Source organism: Lepus europaeus, chromosome 17 (genome assembly GCF_033115175.1).
Source record: "Lepus europaeus isolate LE1 chromosome 17, mLepTim1.pri, whole genome shotgun sequence".
NCBI classification, from domain to species: Eukaryota; Metazoa; Chordata; class Mammalia; order Lagomorpha; family Leporidae; genus Lepus; species Lepus europaeus.
The window spans coordinates 62,436,938-62,458,909 of record NC_084843.1 but is presented as its reverse complement, the minus strand read 5'-3'; the positions used below and the strand labels follow the sequence as shown (position 1 = coordinate 62,458,909).

General features: G+C 41.2%; 2 protein-coding genes across 7 annotated transcripts in view; one reads left to right on the top strand and one right to left on the bottom strand.

Annotated features, from left to right (window-relative positions):
* Positions 1-21,972, bottom strand: part of FAM149B1 (family with sequence similarity 149 member B1) — a 48,636-nt gene that overhangs the window by 15,594 nt on the left and 11,070 nt on the right. For 5 of the 6 annotated variants that reach the window (XM_062213896.1, XM_062213894.1, XM_062213899.1 and 2 more), the window contains 4 exons: positions 15,240-15,382; positions 13,909-14,025; positions 9,660-9,821; positions 7,066-7,253 (listed from right to left, as the gene is read on the bottom strand). In XM_062213896.1, the coding sequence (XP_062069880.1) occupies positions 7,066-7,253; positions 9,660-9,821; positions 13,909-14,025; positions 15,240-15,382 (610 nt within the window). The remainder of the gene's footprint in view (positions 1-7,065; positions 7,254-9,659; positions 9,822-13,908; positions 14,026-15,239; positions 15,383-21,972) is intronic. The other variant, XM_062213897.1, reaches the window with a different exon arrangement.
* The window catches only part of DNAJC9 (DnaJ heat shock protein family (Hsp40) member C9), a 52,893-nt gene that overhangs the window by 22,314 nt on the left and 8,607 nt on the right, over positions 1-21,972 (top strand). The gene's annotated exons all lie outside the window — the stretch shown is intronic.

Genomic DNA, 21,972 nt, shown 5'->3' with positions numbered 1-21,972 from the left:
ACTACAAAACTAAAATCAAGATGAGTTTCTGAGTAAAACTAACATGAACTCCTTTGGCCTTCATTGTTTCTAAACCACTTTCATCATTATTTGGTTTACTACCATTGTTTCATTCAGAGCAGGTGTATCTTTTCCATAGAAATGTCCATTGAAGGGTCTTTCCCTACTAGCAAATTTGGGTTAAAAATAATGGTAGTGATAATAATGAAAAATTAACAAATGCTTTTCTTTGATAATTTAAAGCTGTCTTGATTAAAAGTTAAAGTTATCATAAAAAGTTATAAAAATTATTTCATTCAGAGTTTTATATATATTTGGGTGATAGTTTACAAACCAACCTAAAAATATGACATGTTGGGGCTGGTGTTGTGCTGTAGCAGGTATAGCTACTGCCTGCGACACTGGCATCCCATATGGGCGCCAGTTCAGGACTCAGCTGCTCCACTTTTGATCCAGCATCCAGCTGATGGCCCAAGTGCCTGGGCACCTGCTATCCATGTGAAAGACCCAGAAGAAGCTCCTGTCTTCTGGCTTTGGCCTGCCCCAGCGCTGGCTGTTGCAGCCATTTGGGGTGTGAACCAGTAGATGGAAAATATTTATCTCTGTAACTCTTTCAAAAATAAACAAATTTTGAAAAAAAATGACAAGTTGTCATATGGTTCTATTGCATATGACTAGCATGTAGTTAGCTTTCTTTCTCATAGAGGAATATAGAAAGTTACCCTAGCGATAGGGATAGGTTTGTACCAGCACCTGAAAGTGACCTCTAACAATAAACAATAAACAGCCAACTGGTCCACAACAAAGCCTAAAATACAAGAGTTGTATTTTCTTACTTCTCGGTAATAATAATAGATAATATTTATCAAGCTCTTACATACTTCAGAAACTTCTGTGTGCACTTTAATACATTTATTTCTTGAACAACCCTATGAGATAGACATTAGGATTGTACTTATTTCATAAAGAAACTGAGGTAAAGAGGATTTAAGCAGTTTGCTAAGGATCTAAAGATAGTGTGAGAGTCAGTTATCAAGCCTAGCATGTCTGGCAATACAGTCTGCTTTTAACTGTTATACTACACTGCTTCTCTTAAGGAGAACATTTTAGATTTGGTTCCTGGGCCAAATCTGGCCTGTTACCTTTTTTTTTTTTTTTTAATTTATTGTGGTAAAATATACAAAACATAAAGCTTACCATTTTAAAGTTTACAATTTAGTGCTATTAATAACATTTGTGATATTGTCCAAATATTAATGCTATCTAGTTCCAAGAATTTTTCATTATCCCAAAGAGAAATCCCATACCCATTACTGCTATCTGTTTTTGTAAATAAAGTTTTAACAGTAGTTTGTTCTTGTTACTGTACAGTATTCCACTGTAGGAATATATCACGTGCTATTATTGAAAGGTAGCTTGATAGTTTTCAATTTATGTTTTCCACTTATAGCTGTTAGAAACATTACTGCCTATGTCTTGTGAATATTTACTGAATACAACTGTACACACAGCCATGCCTATTCACGTCAATCTTATTTACAGCTGCATTCATGATAAAAGGGCGGAGCTAAGAGGTTGCAGAGACTGAATGGCTAGCAAAGACAAACATTTACCACCTGGCTCTGTATAGACAAAGTTTGCTAATCTGTATTTTAGGGTATTTTAATCAACCACTAAACCAGTAAGAGACCCCCCAGCTCCATTTCAAGATCAGTGTCATTTATTTTTTTGGATTCTAAGTCTCAAATTATTAACCAGAATACAATGAAATAACCTAAGATTATAGATGCAGAGATAAACTAAAAGGACATTAATTCATTGCCCAAATTGGTAAATTGCAAATAGTTGACATTTTCTCTGATATCTCAGTGGTTGATACTGAAAACTGAAGGATAGCCTTTAAAAAATTTATTTATTTATTTGAAAAGTGTTATAGAGGGGTCTGCAGAGGGGAGAGACAGAAATAGATCAGATCTTCCATCTACTGGTTCACTCTTCAAATGGCTGCAACAGCAGGGGCTGGGCCAGGCTGAAGCCAGGAGCTTGAAACTCCTTTGGGATCTCTAATGTGTGTCACAGGAGTCCAAGTACTCAGGCCATCTTCTGCTGCTCTCCAAGGTGAATTAGCAGGGAGCTGGATCAGAAGGGAAGCAGCTGGGATTCAAACCAGCACTCATATGGGATGCAGACACTTAACCCACTGCACCACTCTAGCCCCAGGAGTTCCATTATTTCTAGGATTTGTTATTACAAGAGATTGGATTTGACTTCGGATTTTATCATTTGCCTTGCGTCTCCAAAACAACCCCAGGTCAGGCATTTGGCTTAGGAGTTAAGACACCACTTAGTCTGCCCACATTCCATATGGGAGTGACTAAGTTCAAGTCCTAGCTCTGCTGTCAATTCAAGCTTCCAAGCTAATGTGCTCCCTAGGAGGCAGAAGGTGATGCCTTAAGTAGTTGGGTTCCTGCTACCCATGTGGGAGACCTGGATCGAGTTCCAAACTCTCAGCTTTGGCCTGGCCCATTACCAGCTGTTACAGGCATTTGGGGAGTGAACCAGCAATTAGATCTCTTACCTGTTTCTCTTTCAAATGAAATAAATAATTTTCACAAACAACCTCATATAATACAAACCAGATCATTTTTTAACTTAAAAAAAATTTAAGTTGTCATTTTATTTATTTGAAAGTCAGGCAGGCCAGCACTGTGGCACAGCAGGTTAAGCCACAACCTGTGATGTTGGTATTCCATGTGGGTACCAGTTCAAGCCCTTGCTGCTCCACTTCTGATTCAGTTTCCTGCTGGTGTGACTGGGAAAGCAGCAGAAGATGGCCCAAGTACTTGGGCCCCTGCCACCATGTGGGAGACCCAGATGGAGTTCCAGGCTCCTGGCTTCCACCTAGCCCAACCCCAGCTGTAGGAGCCATTTGGGGAATAAACCAGTAGATGAATGATCTTTCCCCACCCTCCACCTCTCAAAATAAAAAAAATTAAAAAAAAAAATCTTAAAAAAAAAAAAAACAGAATGAAAGCAACAAGGAGGAAGAGAGAGAGAGAGAGAGACAGTGAAATGGAGACAGAAAATTTTCATCTACTAATTTACTCCCCAAAAGCCTGCAACAGCCAGGACTGGGCCAGGCTAAAGTTAGGAACCTGGAACTCCATCCTGGTTTCCAATGAGGGTGTCAGGAACCAAGAACTTGAGTCATCACCAGCTGCCTCTCAGGGTGCACATTAGCAAAAAGCCAGATGGGAAATGGTGCAAGGAATCAAATGTAGGCATTCTGTAGGGAATGTGGCCTCTTAACTGCTGAGCCAAATGCTTGCCCCAAACTAGTTCATTTCCAAAGAGAATGTTAGTCCTATTCTTGAATACAGGTTTAAAACAGAACTTAACAATTATATAATAGTGGCTTAAAATTTAAAAAAACTCATAGCCAATATCAAGTGTGGCAAATGTGGAGCAACTGGATACTAACTCAATACCAGAGAAAGTATAAGTAGGCAGAAGCATTTTGGAAAATTTCTTGGCGGTGTCTGTTGAAATTAGAAATAGCATATTCTGTGACCTAGCAATTCCACTCTTACATATCCAGTATGTATGTATCTATCTAACATGGTGAACCTCACTGATATCCACACGAGAACCACAAGGTTCCTGAGAAATTTATCTCAGCAGAAATACAGCTGATTCGGACCAAAGGGACAAAAGGATTACAAATACAAGAAGGCTATTAGACCGAGATTCTAGTGGCAAGAAGCAGCATGATGAAATCACTTAGCTGCAAACACATGACTGGAGAGCACAGAGGATTGGGCAGAGAGCTGCTGAGGATTATTCCCAGGCCTTGAAACTCAATGAAGGAACTCCCAATACACACTCAGTTGGATTTCACAACTGCTATGGGTCCTTTTTTGTTTTTCCACCTACTCCCCACCCCCACCCCCCCCACCCCCCTTTAAACTGTAGTCTATAACCTCTCCTTTGCCTGTCCCACTATTGTATGTTGGGTGTGTTAGGGTCAGGTGACTTCTGTTTAGTTTCATGGATCTAAAGATGGAGGAGAATTGTATCCCAGGAGCCATACTACATTGATCATATCCAGGAGCATCTTCCACACTAGGACTTGATTTAGATGATAAGATTTTGGACTTCTGAGCTGATACTATAACAGGCTGGGACTCTTGCAAGCCTTGTGAGGGACATAAATGTATTTTGTATGTGGGAGGAGATGAATCACTGGGGCAGAGGTGAACTGTGGCAGACAGACTCTCAGGTAGCCCCTGCATGATTCCCACTACCTGATGTTCATGTCTTGGTGTATTCCCCTCCACTTAGAGGATGGGCAGGACTGTGACTGGCTTCAGACCAATAGATAATGGAAACGGTGATGGGATACCATCTCCACAATCCTGTTATATATAAGCTTTGTTTTTGCTGGTTCACTGGCTCTCAGTCTTTTTCCCAAAACATAAAAAAAGGGGAATGGATCCTTCATCAAGCCTCAATATGAGAACCCAGCGCTTGCCAATACCTTTATCACAGAGTCTTTTAAGAAAACCCAGAGCAGGGAACTAGCTAAGTTGTTTCTGGACTTTTGAATCACCAATGTGTGAGATAATAAATCTGTGTTGCTTGAAGCTACTAAGTTTATGATAATTTGTTAAGTAGCATAGAAAAATATATATAGCTATGTAATGACTATGATTTTACTCAAGAAAAAAAAAAATGTATGCCCCCAAACTTTTATACATTAGTGTTCATAACAGCTTTACATGGAATAGCCCAAAGTTGAAAACAATCCAAATGCCCATCAGTAGATGAAAAGATAAACAAATTCTGCTATAATAAAATACTACTTGACAAAAAAGGGAATAAATTATTGATATATGGAGAACCTCAAGATCACTATGCTGAGTCAAAGAAGTAAGACTAAAAAAGTCCGGCCGGCGCCGTGGCTCAACAGGCTAATCCTCCGCCTTGCGGCGCCGGCACACCGGGTTCTAGTCCCGGTCGGGGCACCGATCCTGTCCCGGTTGCCCCTCTTCCAGGCCAGCTCTCTGCTGTGGCCAGGGAGTGCAGTGGAGGATGGCCCAAGTGCTTGGGCCCTGCACCCCATGGGAGACCAGGAGAAGCACCTGGCTCCTGCCATCGGAACAGCGCGGTGTGCCGGCCGCAGCGCGCTACCGCGGCGGCCATTAGAGGGTGAACCAACGGCAAAGGAAGACCTTTCTCTCTGTCTCTCTCTCTCTCTCACTGTCCACTCTGCCTGTCAAAAAAAAAAAAAAAGACTAAAAAAGTCCATATCATACCACTGAATTCACATTGAAACTCTACAAAAGGCAAACTAACCTGTAGTGAGAGGAGGTAGATCACTGTTCTTTTTTTTTTTTTTTTTTTAAAGATTTATTTATTTATTTGAAAGCCAGAGTTACAGAGAGGCAGAGGCAGAGGCAGAGGCAGAGGCAGGCAGAGAGAGAGAGAGAGAGAGAGGTCTTCCACCTGCTGGTTCACTCCTCAAATGGCTGCAACGGCCAGAGTTAGGCTGATCAGAAGCCAGGAGCTTCTTCCGGGTCTCCCACATGGGTGTAAGGGCCTGGGACTTGGGCCATCTTCTACTGCTTTCCCAGGCCATAGCAGAGAGCTGGATGGGAAGTAGAGCAGCCAGGACTTGAACCGGCACTGCAGGCGGCAGCTTTACCTGCTACACCACAGCATCGGCCCCACAGATCACTCTTCTTGTCAGACATCTTTCACTCAGTATAATGATCACTTGGGAATGGGGGCTGGGGAGGGGTGGAAGGGAGGAATCACAAAGGGCATGACTTTTGGGGGTGATGGATATGGTTACTATATAGACTGGGATGATGGCTTCATGGAGGTATAAGTAGGTCAGAATTTATCAAATTATACACTTTAAATTTGTGCAGCTTCTGCTATGTCAATTTTTCTTTGGTAAAGCAGTTAAAAATGTATACGCTATTTGTACATGGTTCTTCCTCACATTCAAAGAGAATCACATTCAAAGAGAAAGCACAAGGTCTGTGCGTTCACCATAGGCCAGGCCTTGTTATTTATCCATATATTCTTATACATTTATTAAATACCAGTTAGCTTGGAAAATATAAACATTATATCATAATATACACTGTGATATAAATAATAAATATACTTTTTGTCTCTTCCCTGGTTCTTGCCATATAGCTCCTAAAACCCTTGGAATCGCCAAAATTATGTCTTTTGTATGCTAATGACATGACAGGTGGCTGGGGGCTCTGAACAGTCTCAGGATGGGGGCTGATTGCTAGGGGGACCAACCATGTGATTAGAAGATAATAAATTTCGGCCCAATTCACTCCCTTGGAAAGCGAAAGGACTAAAGGTTCAAGTGATCACTGATGGCCAAAATTTAATTAACCATGCCTACATAAAAGCCTCCATAAAAACCCAAAAGCAATGGCTTCCAAGAGCTTCCGGAGAGCTGAACACATGCAAGGCATAGAGGGTGGTGTGTCCAGAGAGGCCTTGGAAGCTCCACACTCCTTTCTCCCGCACCTTGCATGTGCATCTCTTCAATCTGGCTATTCACTTAAACACTTTGTAAAATCTTTTATAATAAACTGGTAAAGAAATATAAGTTTTTTCCCTGAGTTCTGTGAACTCTTACTGAATTAATCGAAGCTAAGGAGGGGGTCATGGGAACCTTGATTTACAGTCATTGGTTAGAAGCACAGGTCACAAACTGGTGCTAGCAACTGACATCTGAAGTGGGGGCAACCTTGTGGAACTAACGCCTTAATCTGTAGGACTGGACGCTACATTCAGGTAGTGACAGAAATGAAGTGAACCACAGGGTCCCCAGCTGGTGTTAGCTGGAGAATCTGGTATCAGAATTGCTTGGTATGTAGGGAAAACCCCATATATATCTGGAGTCGGAAGTGTGTTGTGAGAGCAGGAAAACACACTTTGGTTTTACTAGTGCAACAGATAATCTAGTAGGCTGCTTAGGTTTGGAAATCAGAAACAACCATTTTTTTTCATTGTTTTCACAAAGATCCTTACCAGAAGTAAATCCCTCCCAGTGAGTACGTATCAACTGCTCCACACAGCCGACAACCTTGCTCCACACGTTGTCAAACACATAAGCCAGGACATCCTCCTTCATGCAGTAAAATGGAGCAATGGGAGGGTACCCTAATTTCTGTTTCTCTGTAGCTGCTTCTGATTTCTTTCCATGAAATTCCTCTTCCCTGTAACAGAAGCGAGAGGGAAAGACTTCATGAGTAGTCTTCACTGGTGTCTGCCATGGCCCTCTGTGCTCCAGTACTGTGGCTGGGGCCCCCATCAACCTTGGCCTTCTCCTTGCCCAGCAGCTGTAGCACAGCTATCAGGCTGCCTCAGGAACCAACAGAGTTCTCAACAGACTGCATTTCCTTTTTGACTCCCACCCTACCCAATACTCTCAAAAGAAAAGGAGCTAAATAGCACTGAAGCTTCTCTGTGGCTCTTCAGGATGCCCTGGTGTCTATAACACAGGAACCAAGTCCTTCCCTGCTTCTCTAGCAGGAAGCACCAACAGCCCCAGGATTATACTGGAAAGCAATCAGCCTATAAGAGACTTTTATAAACCAAGACACAGAAAATTTTGGAACTTGCTTGGGACAGGGAGAAATATCTCTAGGCCTTTTCAGTGAAAGTTACACCTAGGGAAGCAGAGGTCTCAAGAATTAAACAGGTGGGGCTGGCGTGGCACAGCAGGTTGAACTGCAGTCTGCAATGGTGGTATCCAATATGGGGGCCAGCTCAAGTTATGGCTGCTCTTCTTCTTCTTCTTCTTCTTCTTCTTTTTTTTTTTTAAAGATTTATTTATTTATTTGAAAGAGTTACAAAGAGGCGGGGGGGGGGGGGAGGTCTTCCACCTACTGGTTCACTCCCCAGATAGCCACAATGGCTGGAGCTGCACCAATACGAAGCCAGGAGCTTCTTCCAGGTCTCCCATGTGGGTGCGGGGGCCCAAGGACTTAGGCCATCTTCCACTACTTTCCCAGGCCATAGAAGAGAGCTGGATCAGCAGTGGGGTAGCCGGGCTTGAGCCAGTGCCCATATGGAATGCCGGCACTGCAGGCGGTGGCTTTACTCGCTACGCCACAGTGCCAGCTCCTGTGCTACTTCTGGTCCAATTCCCTGTTAATGACCTGGGAAAGTAGTGGAAGATGGCCCAAGGCACACAGAGAGAGACATATGGAGAGCAAACTCCTATCCACTAGTCCAATTCCCAAGCACTTGCAAAGGCTGGGGCTGGGCCTGGAACTCGATCTAGGTCTCCCACAAGGTGACAGGAACCAAATCACTTGAGCCATTACCACTGCTTCACAGGGTCTGCATTATGAGGAGCTGGAGCGGGGACTGAGCCTAGGTACACCAAAGTGGGAGACGGACATCCTACCAGTGTCTTAACCACCAGGCCAAATGCATTCCCCTCCATGAATTTTTGAAGTACCCTCATATACACTTATTTCCTTTAGGTGTTCTATAAATGAAGGCTACCTTTCTAAAACTCTTCCCTATATTACTTGAAAATTCACTTGGGTTTATTATCAGAAAAATGAAGAGATGCTGAGAGGATACCTATTAGGTATTTATATCACATTTCAATTAGTTGCATCAGCTTTATTTTTTTTTTATACTTATAACAAGGGAGAAGACCACTAACTTGAGGTAAAAGAGAAGACACAAATAATTTAACACAGGTCAGAAGAAATTAAGGGAGAAAGGGACATTTTCTGGAAAACTAAAAGAATCTACTGAGGATTCTCTCCTAACAGGGAGCTAGTTCAATGGTGTTGTATTTAGGAATGCGGGTTGGGTTCGCTGCTTTGAGGGCTGCATACATGTGAGTGAGCACATGTGTGACTATGGCCCAGTAGATGATACAGGAAGAGAAGTCCAGGATCATGTGACAACACTGACCAGACCTTCCTACAACCTCACCGCCTGAAGTGAAGTTCTCACTCACTTTCAGATGTGCTACATGACTACCAATTCTGGAACTTTTAAAGGCTTGGAGGAACAGTTTAAGAGGTTAATGTTTCAGAAAGGTAGCATGGAATAGCACTGAAATCAGAATTGGATAAATAAGGTTTTGGTTTTAGCTTTACCTCAGACAAATCATTTAACTATGCTGATTCTCATCAACCCTGTAAAGAAGGTAAACAATATCTATGTCACAGGACTACTGTCAGAATACAGCAAAAATAGGTGTAAATAAACATTATTAATTATAGTCTGTGCCAAGCATTGTTTTATATAAACTGTATATATTTTTTTCAAACAGGGTTTATATAAACCCAGTTCATACCTCCTCAATTGCTGTTTTAAAAAGGTTGAGAGTTTCCTCTGGTGATGATTTGCAAAAGAATGGAATCAAACTATGTGGAGAAAAAACATCAATTCATTTTAAAATCTCTCATCTCAGGAAATGGCAAATGATGTTTGAAGGAAGGAAATATGTAAGGCCTAGTATGTAGAAGAAACAACTATTTCTGGGATAGCAGAAAATAGTAACAGAAACTAGCATAGGTCTAATTATATGTAATTTTAGTAACAGGATTTAGAAAAAACGAGAGGAGTAAAGATCTTACAGGAATAATACTTACGGATCTGTGTGGTCAAATGCTAGATACTCCTCGATCATTCCCTCTGCGATTATACAGTCTTCCTCTTCTTTTTCCAAAGCATGCACGTTAGGGGATTTGGCAGTGGAAGATGCTTTATGAGCATAAGATGAAAAATGTAACTTCTTTCCTCGTATACCAAATCTAGGAGAAGAAAAAATAGCAAATATTAATTATATGCAGTGTAAACAGTTCTCACAGCAAAAAGTCACATGACTTTGGCTCAAACCCCTCTTTTCTAGTAAAACCTTCTTGACTATTCTAAGCCTTAATAAACTTATGTTTTCTCAGAACAGGAAAGATTAAGTACTGGCCATAGACCTATGCTTAGTGTACTATGTACTATCTCCCTGACACTGCTTGCTATATTTTCAGATGTAAAAAACTGTAGCTATAAGTAAAAAAAAAACTAAGAACATTTATATTCATATTTATATTTTTAAGACATATAAAGGTATTCGATCTTTAATGAGGTTACATTCTTATATCAACTTTCCCCTTAAAGGCTGAGAATCTGATGTTATTAACATTTAAATTTCTCTTCATACCCAGGCAGTCAATAAATATGTGACAACTCATTCATTTTAGCAGGTTCACTCTAGAGAAAGTAAGTCAAATCTGAGCCATACAGTTTTTATAAGTGGTTCTCAATTTAACCAAATATTAAATATAACCAATCTATGCTTTGTATATATCATTCTTTGTACTTTTTTCATGATTTTTTTTAAATGAGAAAAAAAGAATGGTACTTTTCAACAAGGCTGGTGAGAAAATCTTACTAGGAATTATTCTGGAAATTTGTATTAGAAACCTAAAAATAAACATACGCTTTGATTCAGTGGTTTCATTTGCAGGCATTTCCATTAAAGCTTGACCTAAAAGATTCAGCTACAGTAATTATCTTCACAGAATTATTTATAATTACAAAAAATCAAAACTAACCCAACTGTTTTTACAGGGTTGAGGAATCTTTTTCTGCCAAGGACCATTTGGATATTTATAGCATTTGAGGGCCATACAAAATTTTCATCTTAAAAAGTAGCCTACTATTGGGACTGATGTTGTGGTGTAGTGGGTGAAGCTGACACTTGCGACACTAGAATCCCATATGGGTACCAGTTTGTGTCCTGGATGCTCCACTTCTGGTCCAACTCCCTGCTAATGTGCCTAGGAAATCAGTGGAAGATGGCCCAACTTGGGCCCCTGCACTCATGTGGGAGACCCAGAGACTCCACCCTGGCTGTTGCATCCACTAGGGGAGTGAACCAGTGGATGGAAGACATCTCTGTCTCTCCTTGTCTCACGGTAACTTTGACCTGCCCTTCCTCTCTCCCTTCCTCCTTCCCTTCCCTCTCTTTTTCTTTCTGTTTCTTTCGTTCATAATTGATGAGGGGATGGCACCATGGCTCACTTGGTTAATCCTCTGCCTGCAGCACCTGCATCCCATATGGGCTCCAGGTTCTAGTCCCGGTTGTTCTTCTTCCCATACAGCTCTCTGCTGTGGCCCAGGAAGGCAGTGGAGGATGGCCCAAGTGCTTGGGCCCTGCACCCGCATGGGAAACCAGGAGGAGGCACCTGGCTTCTGGCTTTGGATTGGCATAGTTCTGGCTGTAGCAGCCATTTGGGGGGTGAACCAACGGAAGGAAGACCTTTCTCTCTGTCTTTCTCTCTCACAGTCTATCTGTCAAATAATAATAATAATAATAAAAAAAAGAGTAATTGATGTAACTGAAGTATACATTTAAAAAGAAAGTCATAAGCTTGAGTTTAAATTACTTTGAAAAGAGAAGAAATCCCATCCTTTGACCAAAAATCAACTGATTACACAGATCCCATATCCATAACTACCTGAAGACAGTAATATTTAATGTTTTACTTTGTGGTCTGGTAAGATTACTGCAAGCCCCGAAGCACACCAAAAGTATTATTGCAACTCTTGGAAAGTATCAGGTAAGATCATAGCCTTAGGAAAAAGTAAGGGAATACTTTTAAAAATAATTAAAACTATACTATTACATTTTATAATCAATTTAACTATAAGCACAGATTTTTAAATAATCCTATCTGGGTATATTTTACCACTCTTTTTAAGATATTTAAAATATTCAGCTATTTTAAAACTGTTTTGAAGTTTATTTTCTGTAAAGTTGTAATTAGCATTTTTTTAAAGATTTTATTTATTTATTTGAGAGTTAGAGTTACAGAGAGAGAGAGGAGAGACACAGAGAGATCTTCCATCTGCTGGTTCACTCCCTAAATGACCACAACAGCCAGAACTGGGTTGATTTGAAGCCAGGTGCCTGGAGCTTTGTCCGGGTCTCCCACATGGGTGCAGGGGCCCAAAGACTTGAACCATCCTCACGGCTTTCATAGGCCATTAGTAGAGAGCTAGATGGGAAGAGGAATAGCTGGGACATGAACTGGTGCCCATATGGGATGCCAGCACCCATAGGAGGCTTAGCTACTATGCCACAGCGCTGGCCCAAATTTTTGTTTAAATTACCTTTTCAACATTTTATTTATTTATTTATTTATTTGACAGGCAGAGTTAGACAGTGAGAGAGAGAGACAGAGAGAAAGGTCTTCCTTCCATTGGTTCACTCCCCAAATGGCCGCTACGGCTGGCTTGCTGCGCCGATCCAAAGCCAGGAGCTAGGTGCTTCCTCCTGGTTCCATGTGGTTGCAGGGCCCAAGCACTTGGGTCATCCTCCACTGCCTTCCCGGGCCACAGCAGAGAGCTGAACTGGAAGAGGAGCAATCGGGACAGAACCAGTGCCCCAACCGGGACAAGAACCCGGATTACTGGCGCCGCAGGCGGAGGATTAGCCTAGTGAGCTGCAGCGCTGGCTCTTTTCAACATTTTTTAAAAAAAGATTTGATTTTATCTGAAAGGTAGAGTTAGAGAGTGAGAGAGGGAGAGAGAGAGATCTTCAATCCACTGGTTCACTCCCTAAATGCTTACAACACCAGAGGATGGGCCAGGCCAAAGCCATGAGCCTGGAAGTCAATCCAGATCTCTCACATGAATGGCAGGGCCCAAGTACTTGGGCCATCATCTGCTGCCTCCCTGGATACATTAGCAGGAACCTGGATCAGAAGCAGAGGGTCCGAGGAACCCAGGAACCAGGACTTGAACCAAGCACTCTGATATGGGATGCAGGCAAGTTAACTGCTTCATAAAAACCCATTTCCCTAGATTTTGAAAAACCATGTTATCCACACATTTATTCTAAGGAAGTACCTCTATTTATAGACAGATAAAAGATGCAGATTATATACATATGTACATATGTAAATATAGATATTTAGATCTGAATAACAAAAATATCCTTAAATTCCAGAAATATCTTACTTTTTGAACAAAAAATTACATAACAAAAATTTAACTTACAAAAAGAAAAACTATGGTGAATCTTCTAGAATTTCCTGTTTTACTAAATATCAAGTAAGACATATAATACTTATAGAATGTATACAAGCAAAGGGGCTGGCACTGTGGCATAGCAGGTAAAGCCATCGCCTGTAGTGCTGGCATCCCAAATAGGCACCAGGTCTGAGTCCCAGCTGCTCCACTTCTGATCCAGCTCTCTGCTATGTCCTGGGAAAGCAGCGGGGGATAGCCCAAGTCCTTGGGCCCCTACACCCATGTGGGAGACCAAGGAGCTCCTAGCTCCTGGCTTTGGATCGGCCCAGCTCCAGTTGTTGCAGCCTTTTGGGGAGTGAACCAGTGGATGGGAGACTTTTATCTCTCTCTCTCTCTCTTTCTCTGCCTCTGCCTCTCTGTAACTCTGCCTTTCAAATAAATAAATCTTTTTTTAAAAAAAGAATGTATACAAGTAGAATACCATACTTATATATTAGAATACATAAAAGTTGGCCGGTGCCGTGGCTTAACAAGCTAATCCTCCGCCTTGCGGCGCCGGCACACCAGGTTCTAGTCCCGGTTGGGGTGCTGGATTCTGTCCCGGTTGCCCCTCTTCCAGGCCAGCTCTCTGCTATGGCCCGGGAGTGCAGTGGAGGATGGCCCAAGTGCTTGGGCCCTGCACCCGCATGAGAGACCAGGAGAAGCACCTGGTTCCTGGCTTCGGATCAGCGAGATATGCAGGCCGCAGCGGCCATTGGAGGGTGAACCAACGGCAAAAAGGAAGACCTTTCTCTCTGTCTCTCTCTCACTGTCCACTCTGCCTGTCAAAAAAAAAAAAAAAAAAAGAATACATAAAAGTACACTTACATTGTAGAATCTCTTTCTTGAGGCAGGGTTGCTTCACGAGAAGCTGAAAGAACAGAAGGACATCTAGGATACAATCCATAATCTTCACTTGGAGTGATTATCTGCCTACCTAGAATCCTTCAAGATAAAGAGACACAGACACAGATAAGCAGCTTCACTTGGCAAACATACATACATAATCTAGATTTTTTGGGAACAAATTTGATGGCTGTACATAGAAGTCCAGTACACACTTAGCCTAATCCTGATTAAGAGTGATTCTTGAGAGAAAATGCACATACATTATCTTTACTATAGATAAATCTCTCTACATAGAATGGAGATGGGAAAGATAAAAGTTATGGATTAGCAGTTAAAAAAAGTACAAAGAAACTCAGCAAACACCTGTAATTTACCCTTCACCCTCTCCAATAATCCATATTAGATCAACCAAAATAGGATGAAGGCCCAGCCAAATTAGCGGAAGTTATGAATCATTCTTAAGAACACGAAGCTTTATCAATTTAAGTACACACAGTGATACTAAAATAGTTTGAGATAAGTTCCTGAACAGCCTATGTCAATTAGACGTGAATTATAGACCACAGTGGATACAAACACATTTTCTGATAATCTTGTTCAAAAGAAGGACTCTTTGGACAGGCATGAAAGCCAAACCTCTGTGGTATACAAACTATTTTACTTGGTTAGGATGACATGTTGGAGTTAGGAAAACTCTAAGAATCTTCTACCAACTTGGCTTTTCTCTAGACTGAAGCTTTATACTACATGGCCTTACTTATGTTCATTAAAATTATGCCTGTAAATATCTCAGAATACAAGCTTTTTTTGAAGTCCACTTAAAACATTTTTTTTTTTATTTGACAGAGAATGAGACAGAAACAGAGCGAGCTCTCATCTGCTTCTTTTCACTCTCCAAATGTCCACCATAGCTGAGGCTGGGCCAGACTAAATTTGGGAGGGGGAATTTAATCGTGGTCTCCCACATGGTTGATAGGGACCCAACTACTTGAGCCATCATCTGCAGCCTTGCAGGGTACATATTGGTAGGAAGCCAGAATGGGAACAGAGCTGGGACTCAAACCTAGGCACTCCAATTTTGGATGCGGGTGTCCCAATCTGCGTCTAACTGCTAGGCCAAACACCTGCCCCTGGAAATCCACTTTTTAAATTTTAGTATTAGCTATGAATATGAAAGTACTTCGAAAACTCATGGAAAAGGAATTAAGAACTAAGTTCTTTTTGGTGCACAGAAGTTTGAAATCCATACATAATTTTCATATGAACTTTCTGAAGATCGCCCGTCCTTGTAAACTTCAGAGCTTCCATACCTGAGGTGAGGAAAGCTAGCTGCCCACTGTTGGCACTCTTCCTGTAGACTCTTTGTATGCACACTCAACTTCTGCTCATACAAGAGCTCATCAATGGCTGTGAACATTGCCTGGACTTTCTCAGTGGCATTTTGATCAAGTTCCTATAAGAAAATATCCCCCAAAAATATTTAGGTTAGCGTCAATCTCTGTTAAAAGTTACAAAGATTGAAAATAGCCAATTTTGTTTTGTTTTAAATATTTAGTCCATTTGAAATACTGTTGTGTTTACATGAAAGGAAATTTAAATTAGTGTATTTTCTGATCTTATAAAATTTCCAGATGTGTACTCTATCCCTGTTTAAAGAAAATTTACAAAAATATGAGGGGCCTTCAAAAACTTCATGAAAAATATATATTATGAAAAAACCTTGTATGGATTTCAAAATATACTTGAACTAAAATATATTTTAATTTCATTTTCATAAACTTTTTGAAGTACCCTATGTCTATTTTTAAAAGTAATATTTTCTTCACCACATAAATTTTCAAAAAACTATAAAACATTACTTAACAAAATAAATTAGACTTGAACAAATGAATATACACAACATTCTTGGGCATGCATGAAGACCCAACATTATAGTGGTCCAAACTGTTTGGTAATTTCTAATTAAAATGAAAATAGACACAGAGCCTGAAAAATTCTTGAGTAAGGAAATTCAAATAGGCCTTAAAAATAGCCTTAACCTTGCTAAAACTGTAAATGCTAAGTGAAACTTTAGTTGTTTCTGATGTTTATGTTAGATACAAAACAACCTCAGTCAATCTTAAGCAGCCAACTAAGAGATGGGTCTGTGCCTAGGGACTTTCCAATAAAATAAACCAAAAAAGCCAATTTTATAACTGCAAACAATTTATTTATTTTTTATCTGTATTCACCCTAAAATACTTGCCTGAGGCTTTGTCATCACAGCTCTAAACCCTCTTTTAGTGTAGTGCTTTCCAATTCATGAATTGTTGCTTCCCCAAATAAACTTTTTACAACTATGGGGAAAAAACAGATCTTTGCATATTGACCTTGAATCTTTTTTTTTTAAAGATTTTATTTATTTACTTGAGAGGTAGAGTTACAGTGAGAGAGACAGATAGAGAGAAAGGTCTTCCCTTGGTTCATTCCCCAAATGGCTGCACCGATCCGAAGCCAGGAGCCAGGAACTTCTTCCAGATCTCCCATGTGGGTGCAGAGGCCCAAGAGCTTGGGTCATCTTCTACTGCTTTCTCAGGCCATAGCAGAGAGCTGGATTGGAAGAGGAGCAGCCGGGACTAGAAACGGAGCCCATATGGGATGCCAGCGCCACAGGCGGAGGATTAACCTACTGTGCCACCATGCCAGCACCTGACCTTGTATCTTGTAGCCTTGTTAATATTCATGCATCAGTTCTATTTTTTTCTCTCTGTGTATGTGTGTGTGTATGTGTGATAGAGAGAGTTCCTTAGAATCTTTCACATCTTTCTATGTGATATGTCTAGCTTTTGTTTTATCAGCGTTGTACTGGCCTCCTAGAATTACTTGGGAACACTTCCTTCCTCATTTTCTGAAAGTTTGTTAAAAAGATTATTATTTATTCTTTAAAGAGTTGATATAATTTACTGAAATTAAATATTTAATGGAATTTGCTCCCCACTGAAAAAACAAAACAAAGAAAAAAACTTCTTTTTGTGCCTAACCTTTGAGATGCTTGCAGATTTATTAAGTGGGGCTTTCCCTTTTGCAATGCTCCTTTTAAAGAAAGTCATATCCTAGCTCAATCAAGACTTCATTTGCTTTTTAAAGATTTTATTTAATTATCTGAGAGGTAGAGTTACAAACAAAGAGAGGGAGAGACAGAGAGAAAGGTCTTCCACCCACTGGTTCACTCCCCAAATGGCCACAACCAATCTGAAGCCAGGAACTACTTCTGGGTCTCAGAGGGGTGCAGGAGCCCAAGCACTTCATCCATTTTCCACTGCTTTCCCAGCCCATTAGCAGGGAGCTGGATCGGAAGAGGAGCAGCTGGGACACAAACTGGCACCCATATGGAATGCCGGCACCGTAGGTGGAGGGGTTAACCTACTAGACCACAGCACTAGTCCCAAGATTTCATTTTTAAGACAATGTTAGAAACAGCTCCAGTACAGTAACAATTGCAGTCTCAGAGTATTATGTCCTCTCCATCTATCCTAATCCCAACCGCATGTGCATGTGGATCCCCAGCTTCCCAGGGTTCTCGCAGTGCCACAGGATCCTTCTGTGCTGAGTAAGAGCAGGCTGGGTTACCTGCAGAGTAGGCTTCCAGGAAGAAACAACTGGGCTCCCTTTGCAATTTCAGCATTGACCTTAGCTTGGAGACACTGGGCATGGTTTCTGCTCCTCAGTCAAGACCATTCACTAACTTTTCATAGAGAAAATACCTAGTGTTTGAAAAAATGACTCAAACTCAGTATTTATACTTATAGGGGAGAGGGAAATTTTAAGAAAGTATCCTTTATTGTTCAACAAGAAAAACACAAGGATCTACTTCAGACAATAAAGATATCACTTAATTATTAAATATATGATATAATTTACCAGCATATGTGTCCTAATATCCTAAGCTTTTGTTTTGTTTTGTTTTTGATATGTGGGAATAACTTTTAAATTTATTTATTTGAAAGGGAGAGAGACAGAGAAATCTCCCATCAGCTGGTTCACTTCCCAAATGCCCACAGAAGCTAAGACTGGGCCAGACTGTAGCCAGGAACCAGGAACTCAGTCCAGGTCTCCCATAAACGTGGCAGGGACAAGGCCACCTGTGCCATCAACTAATGCTTCCCAGAGTGTGCATCAGTGGAAAGCCAGAATCAAGGGTGGGTACAGACCTCAAACCTAGGCACACTGATCTGGGGATGTAGGTGACCCAAGTGCCTTCTCAAAGCACAGCTTCTCAAAGCTAAGCCAAATGATCACATTTGTAGGAAGATTTTTAATCACTGATTTAATTTTTAGTGCAGATTTACTTGGATTTTTAATTGCTCTTTGAGTCAGCCTGGTAATTTGTGTACTTTCAGGAATTTATTATATCTAAGTTATATAATTTTCTGGCATTAAGTTATGTATTTCCTTAGCTTTCAGTAGGGTCAGATTATATCCCCTTTCATTCCTCATATTATTGTCTTCTTTCTTCTTTGTCAAACCATCTAAAGACTTGTCAATTTTACTGACTTTTTTCAAATAACAACTTTTAACTTTATTTTCTTTGCTTTTCTGTTTCATTAATTTTCATTCTTATGTATATTATTTCTTACTTTTGCAGGCTTTGGACTTAGTTTGTTCTCTCTTAGTTTCTTAGGATGGGAAATTGTTACTGACTTGAGACCCTCCTTTTTTCTGTATGCATTTGAAGCTATTAATTTCCTTCTAAGTACCACTTTATCTACATCCCATAACTTTTGAAATTTTGCTTTTCCCTTTAATTCAATTCAAAATATTTTCTTATTTCCCTTATAGATTTCTTTTCAACCCACAAGTTATCTATTTTAATTTATATGAGAGGCAGAGAATTGATAGAGGGAGCTCCCATCTGCCAGTTCACTCTCTTGAATGGGTGCAATGGCCAGAGCTGGGCCAAGTGGAAGCTAGGAGCTGGGGATTCAATCTGGGTCTCCACAAAGATGGCAGTCACTTGGTCTATTATTACTGCCTCCCAGGTTCTGCGTTAGCAGGATGGAGGAATTGGGAGCTAGAGCCAGGAATGGAACTCAGCCTCTTTGATATGGGACACAGGCATCTTAACCACAGGTAATCTAGAAGTGTTGTTTAACCACCAAATATTTGAAGATATCTCATATTTCTGTTGTTGATTTCTAATTTAATTACAATGTGGTAAGAGAACATACTTTGTGTAATTTAAATCCTTTTAGTTATAAGAGATTTGTTTCATGTGTGATTGAAGATTGTATACAATGCTCTAACTGCGTGGAATATAAGGTCTAGTTAGTTGACAGTGTTGTTAAAGTCTTTAGTATTCTTGCTGATTTTTTTCTCTAGTTGTTCTAAAAGTAGTAAGAGTAGAATATTGAAGTTGCCAAGCCATAATTGTCATGCTGTTTCTCCTTTTCGTTTTATCAGTTTTGCTTCATGAACTTTAAGCTCAGTTGTTAGGTGTGTATACATCTATAATTGCTATATTTTCCTGATGAATTGTGCCTTTTACCATTATAAAATGCCTCTTTTTGTTACTAGCAGTAAGTTCTTTTTATGTCTGCTCACCTTTTAACTTTCACACTTGCATTCTGATTCATGGTTAGCTAGATACATGGATAGCTTGGGCTCTCTCTTGCAATGACATTTGGAGATCTCATCAAGGCCACCATAAACCATCTTACTTCCCAGATCTCTTTTATAAGTTTCTGGATAATCTACTAAACCATTGTTTCTCTTAGCCAAACCTGAAACTTTAGGCTATCTGAGCCACTATTTTTCCCACCACGTTTGCTATTGTAACTGTCATGCTATTGGGCAAATGCTTTGTCCAACATCCAGTCCCAATCTACTGAGGCCTCTCCAGCAGCATAGCTTGTCCCTTTGTAGAACAGTTTCTCACTGTTCTTAATACAAAGTACTACTGATTTTGGGGACGGTGCTGTGGTGCAGCAGGTTAAAGACCCTGGCTTGAAGCGCTGGCATCCCACATGGGTGCCGGTTCAAGTCCTGGCTGCTCTTCCGATCTAGCTCTCTGCTGTGGCCTGGGATAGCAGTAAAGATGGCCCAGGTCCTTGGGCCTCTGCACCCGCGTCGGAGACCTGGAAGAGGCTCCTGGCTTCGGATCGGTGTAGTTCCGGCCATTGAGTCCATCTGGGGAGTAAACCAGCAGATGGAAGACCTCTCTGTCACTATATATGGATTTCAAAAATTTTTGCAATAATTCTATTTTCCCACGAACTTTTTGAAATCCCATTATATGCTTCTGGTCAGTTTCAGAGCCCTTAATCACTGCTTTTGACCATTTTATCTCTCTTTTTTTGGGGGGGGCGGAGGGGGAGAGATGATTTGCCAAGCTGCTCACTCTGATACTAAAAGTCCCATTTCATAATTCTCTGTTTTTGTTAAAGTTTATTTTCTTGAAAGAGTGACACACAGAGATCTTCCATCTGCGGTTCACCCCTTAAATGCCTATAGAAGCTGGGCTAGGCTGGCTCAGCCTGGCTCAAGCGAGGAGCCAGGAGCTCCATCTGTGTCTCTCAGGTGGGTGGCAAAGACCCAAGTACTTAAGCCCTCATCTGCTGCACATTAGCAGGAAGCTGGATTAGAACAGAGGTGAGGTATGAGATATGGGTATCCCAAGCTGTAGCTTATCCTGCTGTACTACAATGCCTGCTCTCATTTTCTGTTATTATATTGTCTTTGTCATGTTTTAACATCTAGATTATGCAGACCTCATGAAATGATTTGTAAGTGTTCTTCCTGTGTGTTTTTTAGAAAAAATGTGTATAACTTCTCACCTGGGTTGAAAGCTTCTCTGTATGGGAGCTGTTTACTTTCTTTAATAGTTTTACAATTCATAAATGTAATGACATAATAAAAGTATAATTCTATTTATAGTCACCCATCCTTTGAGCTATCTTTATATATCTTACGCATCTTACACACCCACACTTTACCCATGATATACACATTAAATACAGATATACTTCTTGCTTTAATCAGCCAGCTATTCTTTAAAGAAATAACAAAAGATATACTTTCATATTTTCCATTTTTAAAAATTTTTTTATTTGACAGAGTTACAGAGAGAGACAGAGAGACAGAGAGAAAGGTCTTCCTTCCATTGGTTTAACCCCCAAATGGCCACTACAGCCGGAGCTATGCCGATCCAAAGCCAGGAGCTAGGTGCTTCCTCCTGGTCTCCCATGTGGGTACAGGCGCCCAAGAGCTTGGGCCATCTTCTGCTGCTTTCCCAGGCCATAGCAGAGAGCTGGACTGGAAGAGGAGCAACTGGGACTAGAACCTGGAGCCCATATGGGATGCAAGCGCCGCAGGCAGAGGATTAACCAAGTGAGCCACGGCACTGGCCCCTCCTTTTATTTTAAAGGTTTTACTTGAAAGAGTTACAGTCCATCAGGACTGGTGTTGTGGCACAGCAGGAAAAGCTGCTGCCTGCAGTGCCAGATCCCATATGGGTGACAGCTGGTGTCCCAGCTGCTTCACTTCCAATCTGGCTCCCTGCTAATGTGCCTGCAGCCCACATGGAAGACCAATTGAAGCTCCTGGCTCCTGGCCCAGACCTGGCCATTGCGGCCATTTGGAGAGTGAGCCATGGATGGAGGATGTTTTTCTCTCTTTAACTCTGCCTTTCAAATAAATAAGTAAATCTTTTTTTTTTTTTTTTTATTTTTGACAGGCAGAGTGGACAGTGAGAGAGAGAGACAGAAAGAAAGGTCTTCCTTTTTGCCGTTGGTTCACCCTCCAATGGCCACTGCGGCCAGCGCATCATGCTGATCCGAAGCCAGGAGTCAGGTGTTTCTCCCGGTCTCCCATGCGGGTGCAGGGCCCAAGCACTTGGGCCATCCTCCACTGCCTTCCCGGGACATAGCAGAGAGCTGGCCTGGAAGAGGGGCAACCGGGACAGAATCCGGCGCCCCAACCAGGACTAGAACCCGGTGTGCCAGCGCCGCAAGGTGGAGGATTAGCCTGTTAAGCCACGGCACCGGCCAAAAGGAAGACCTTTCTGTC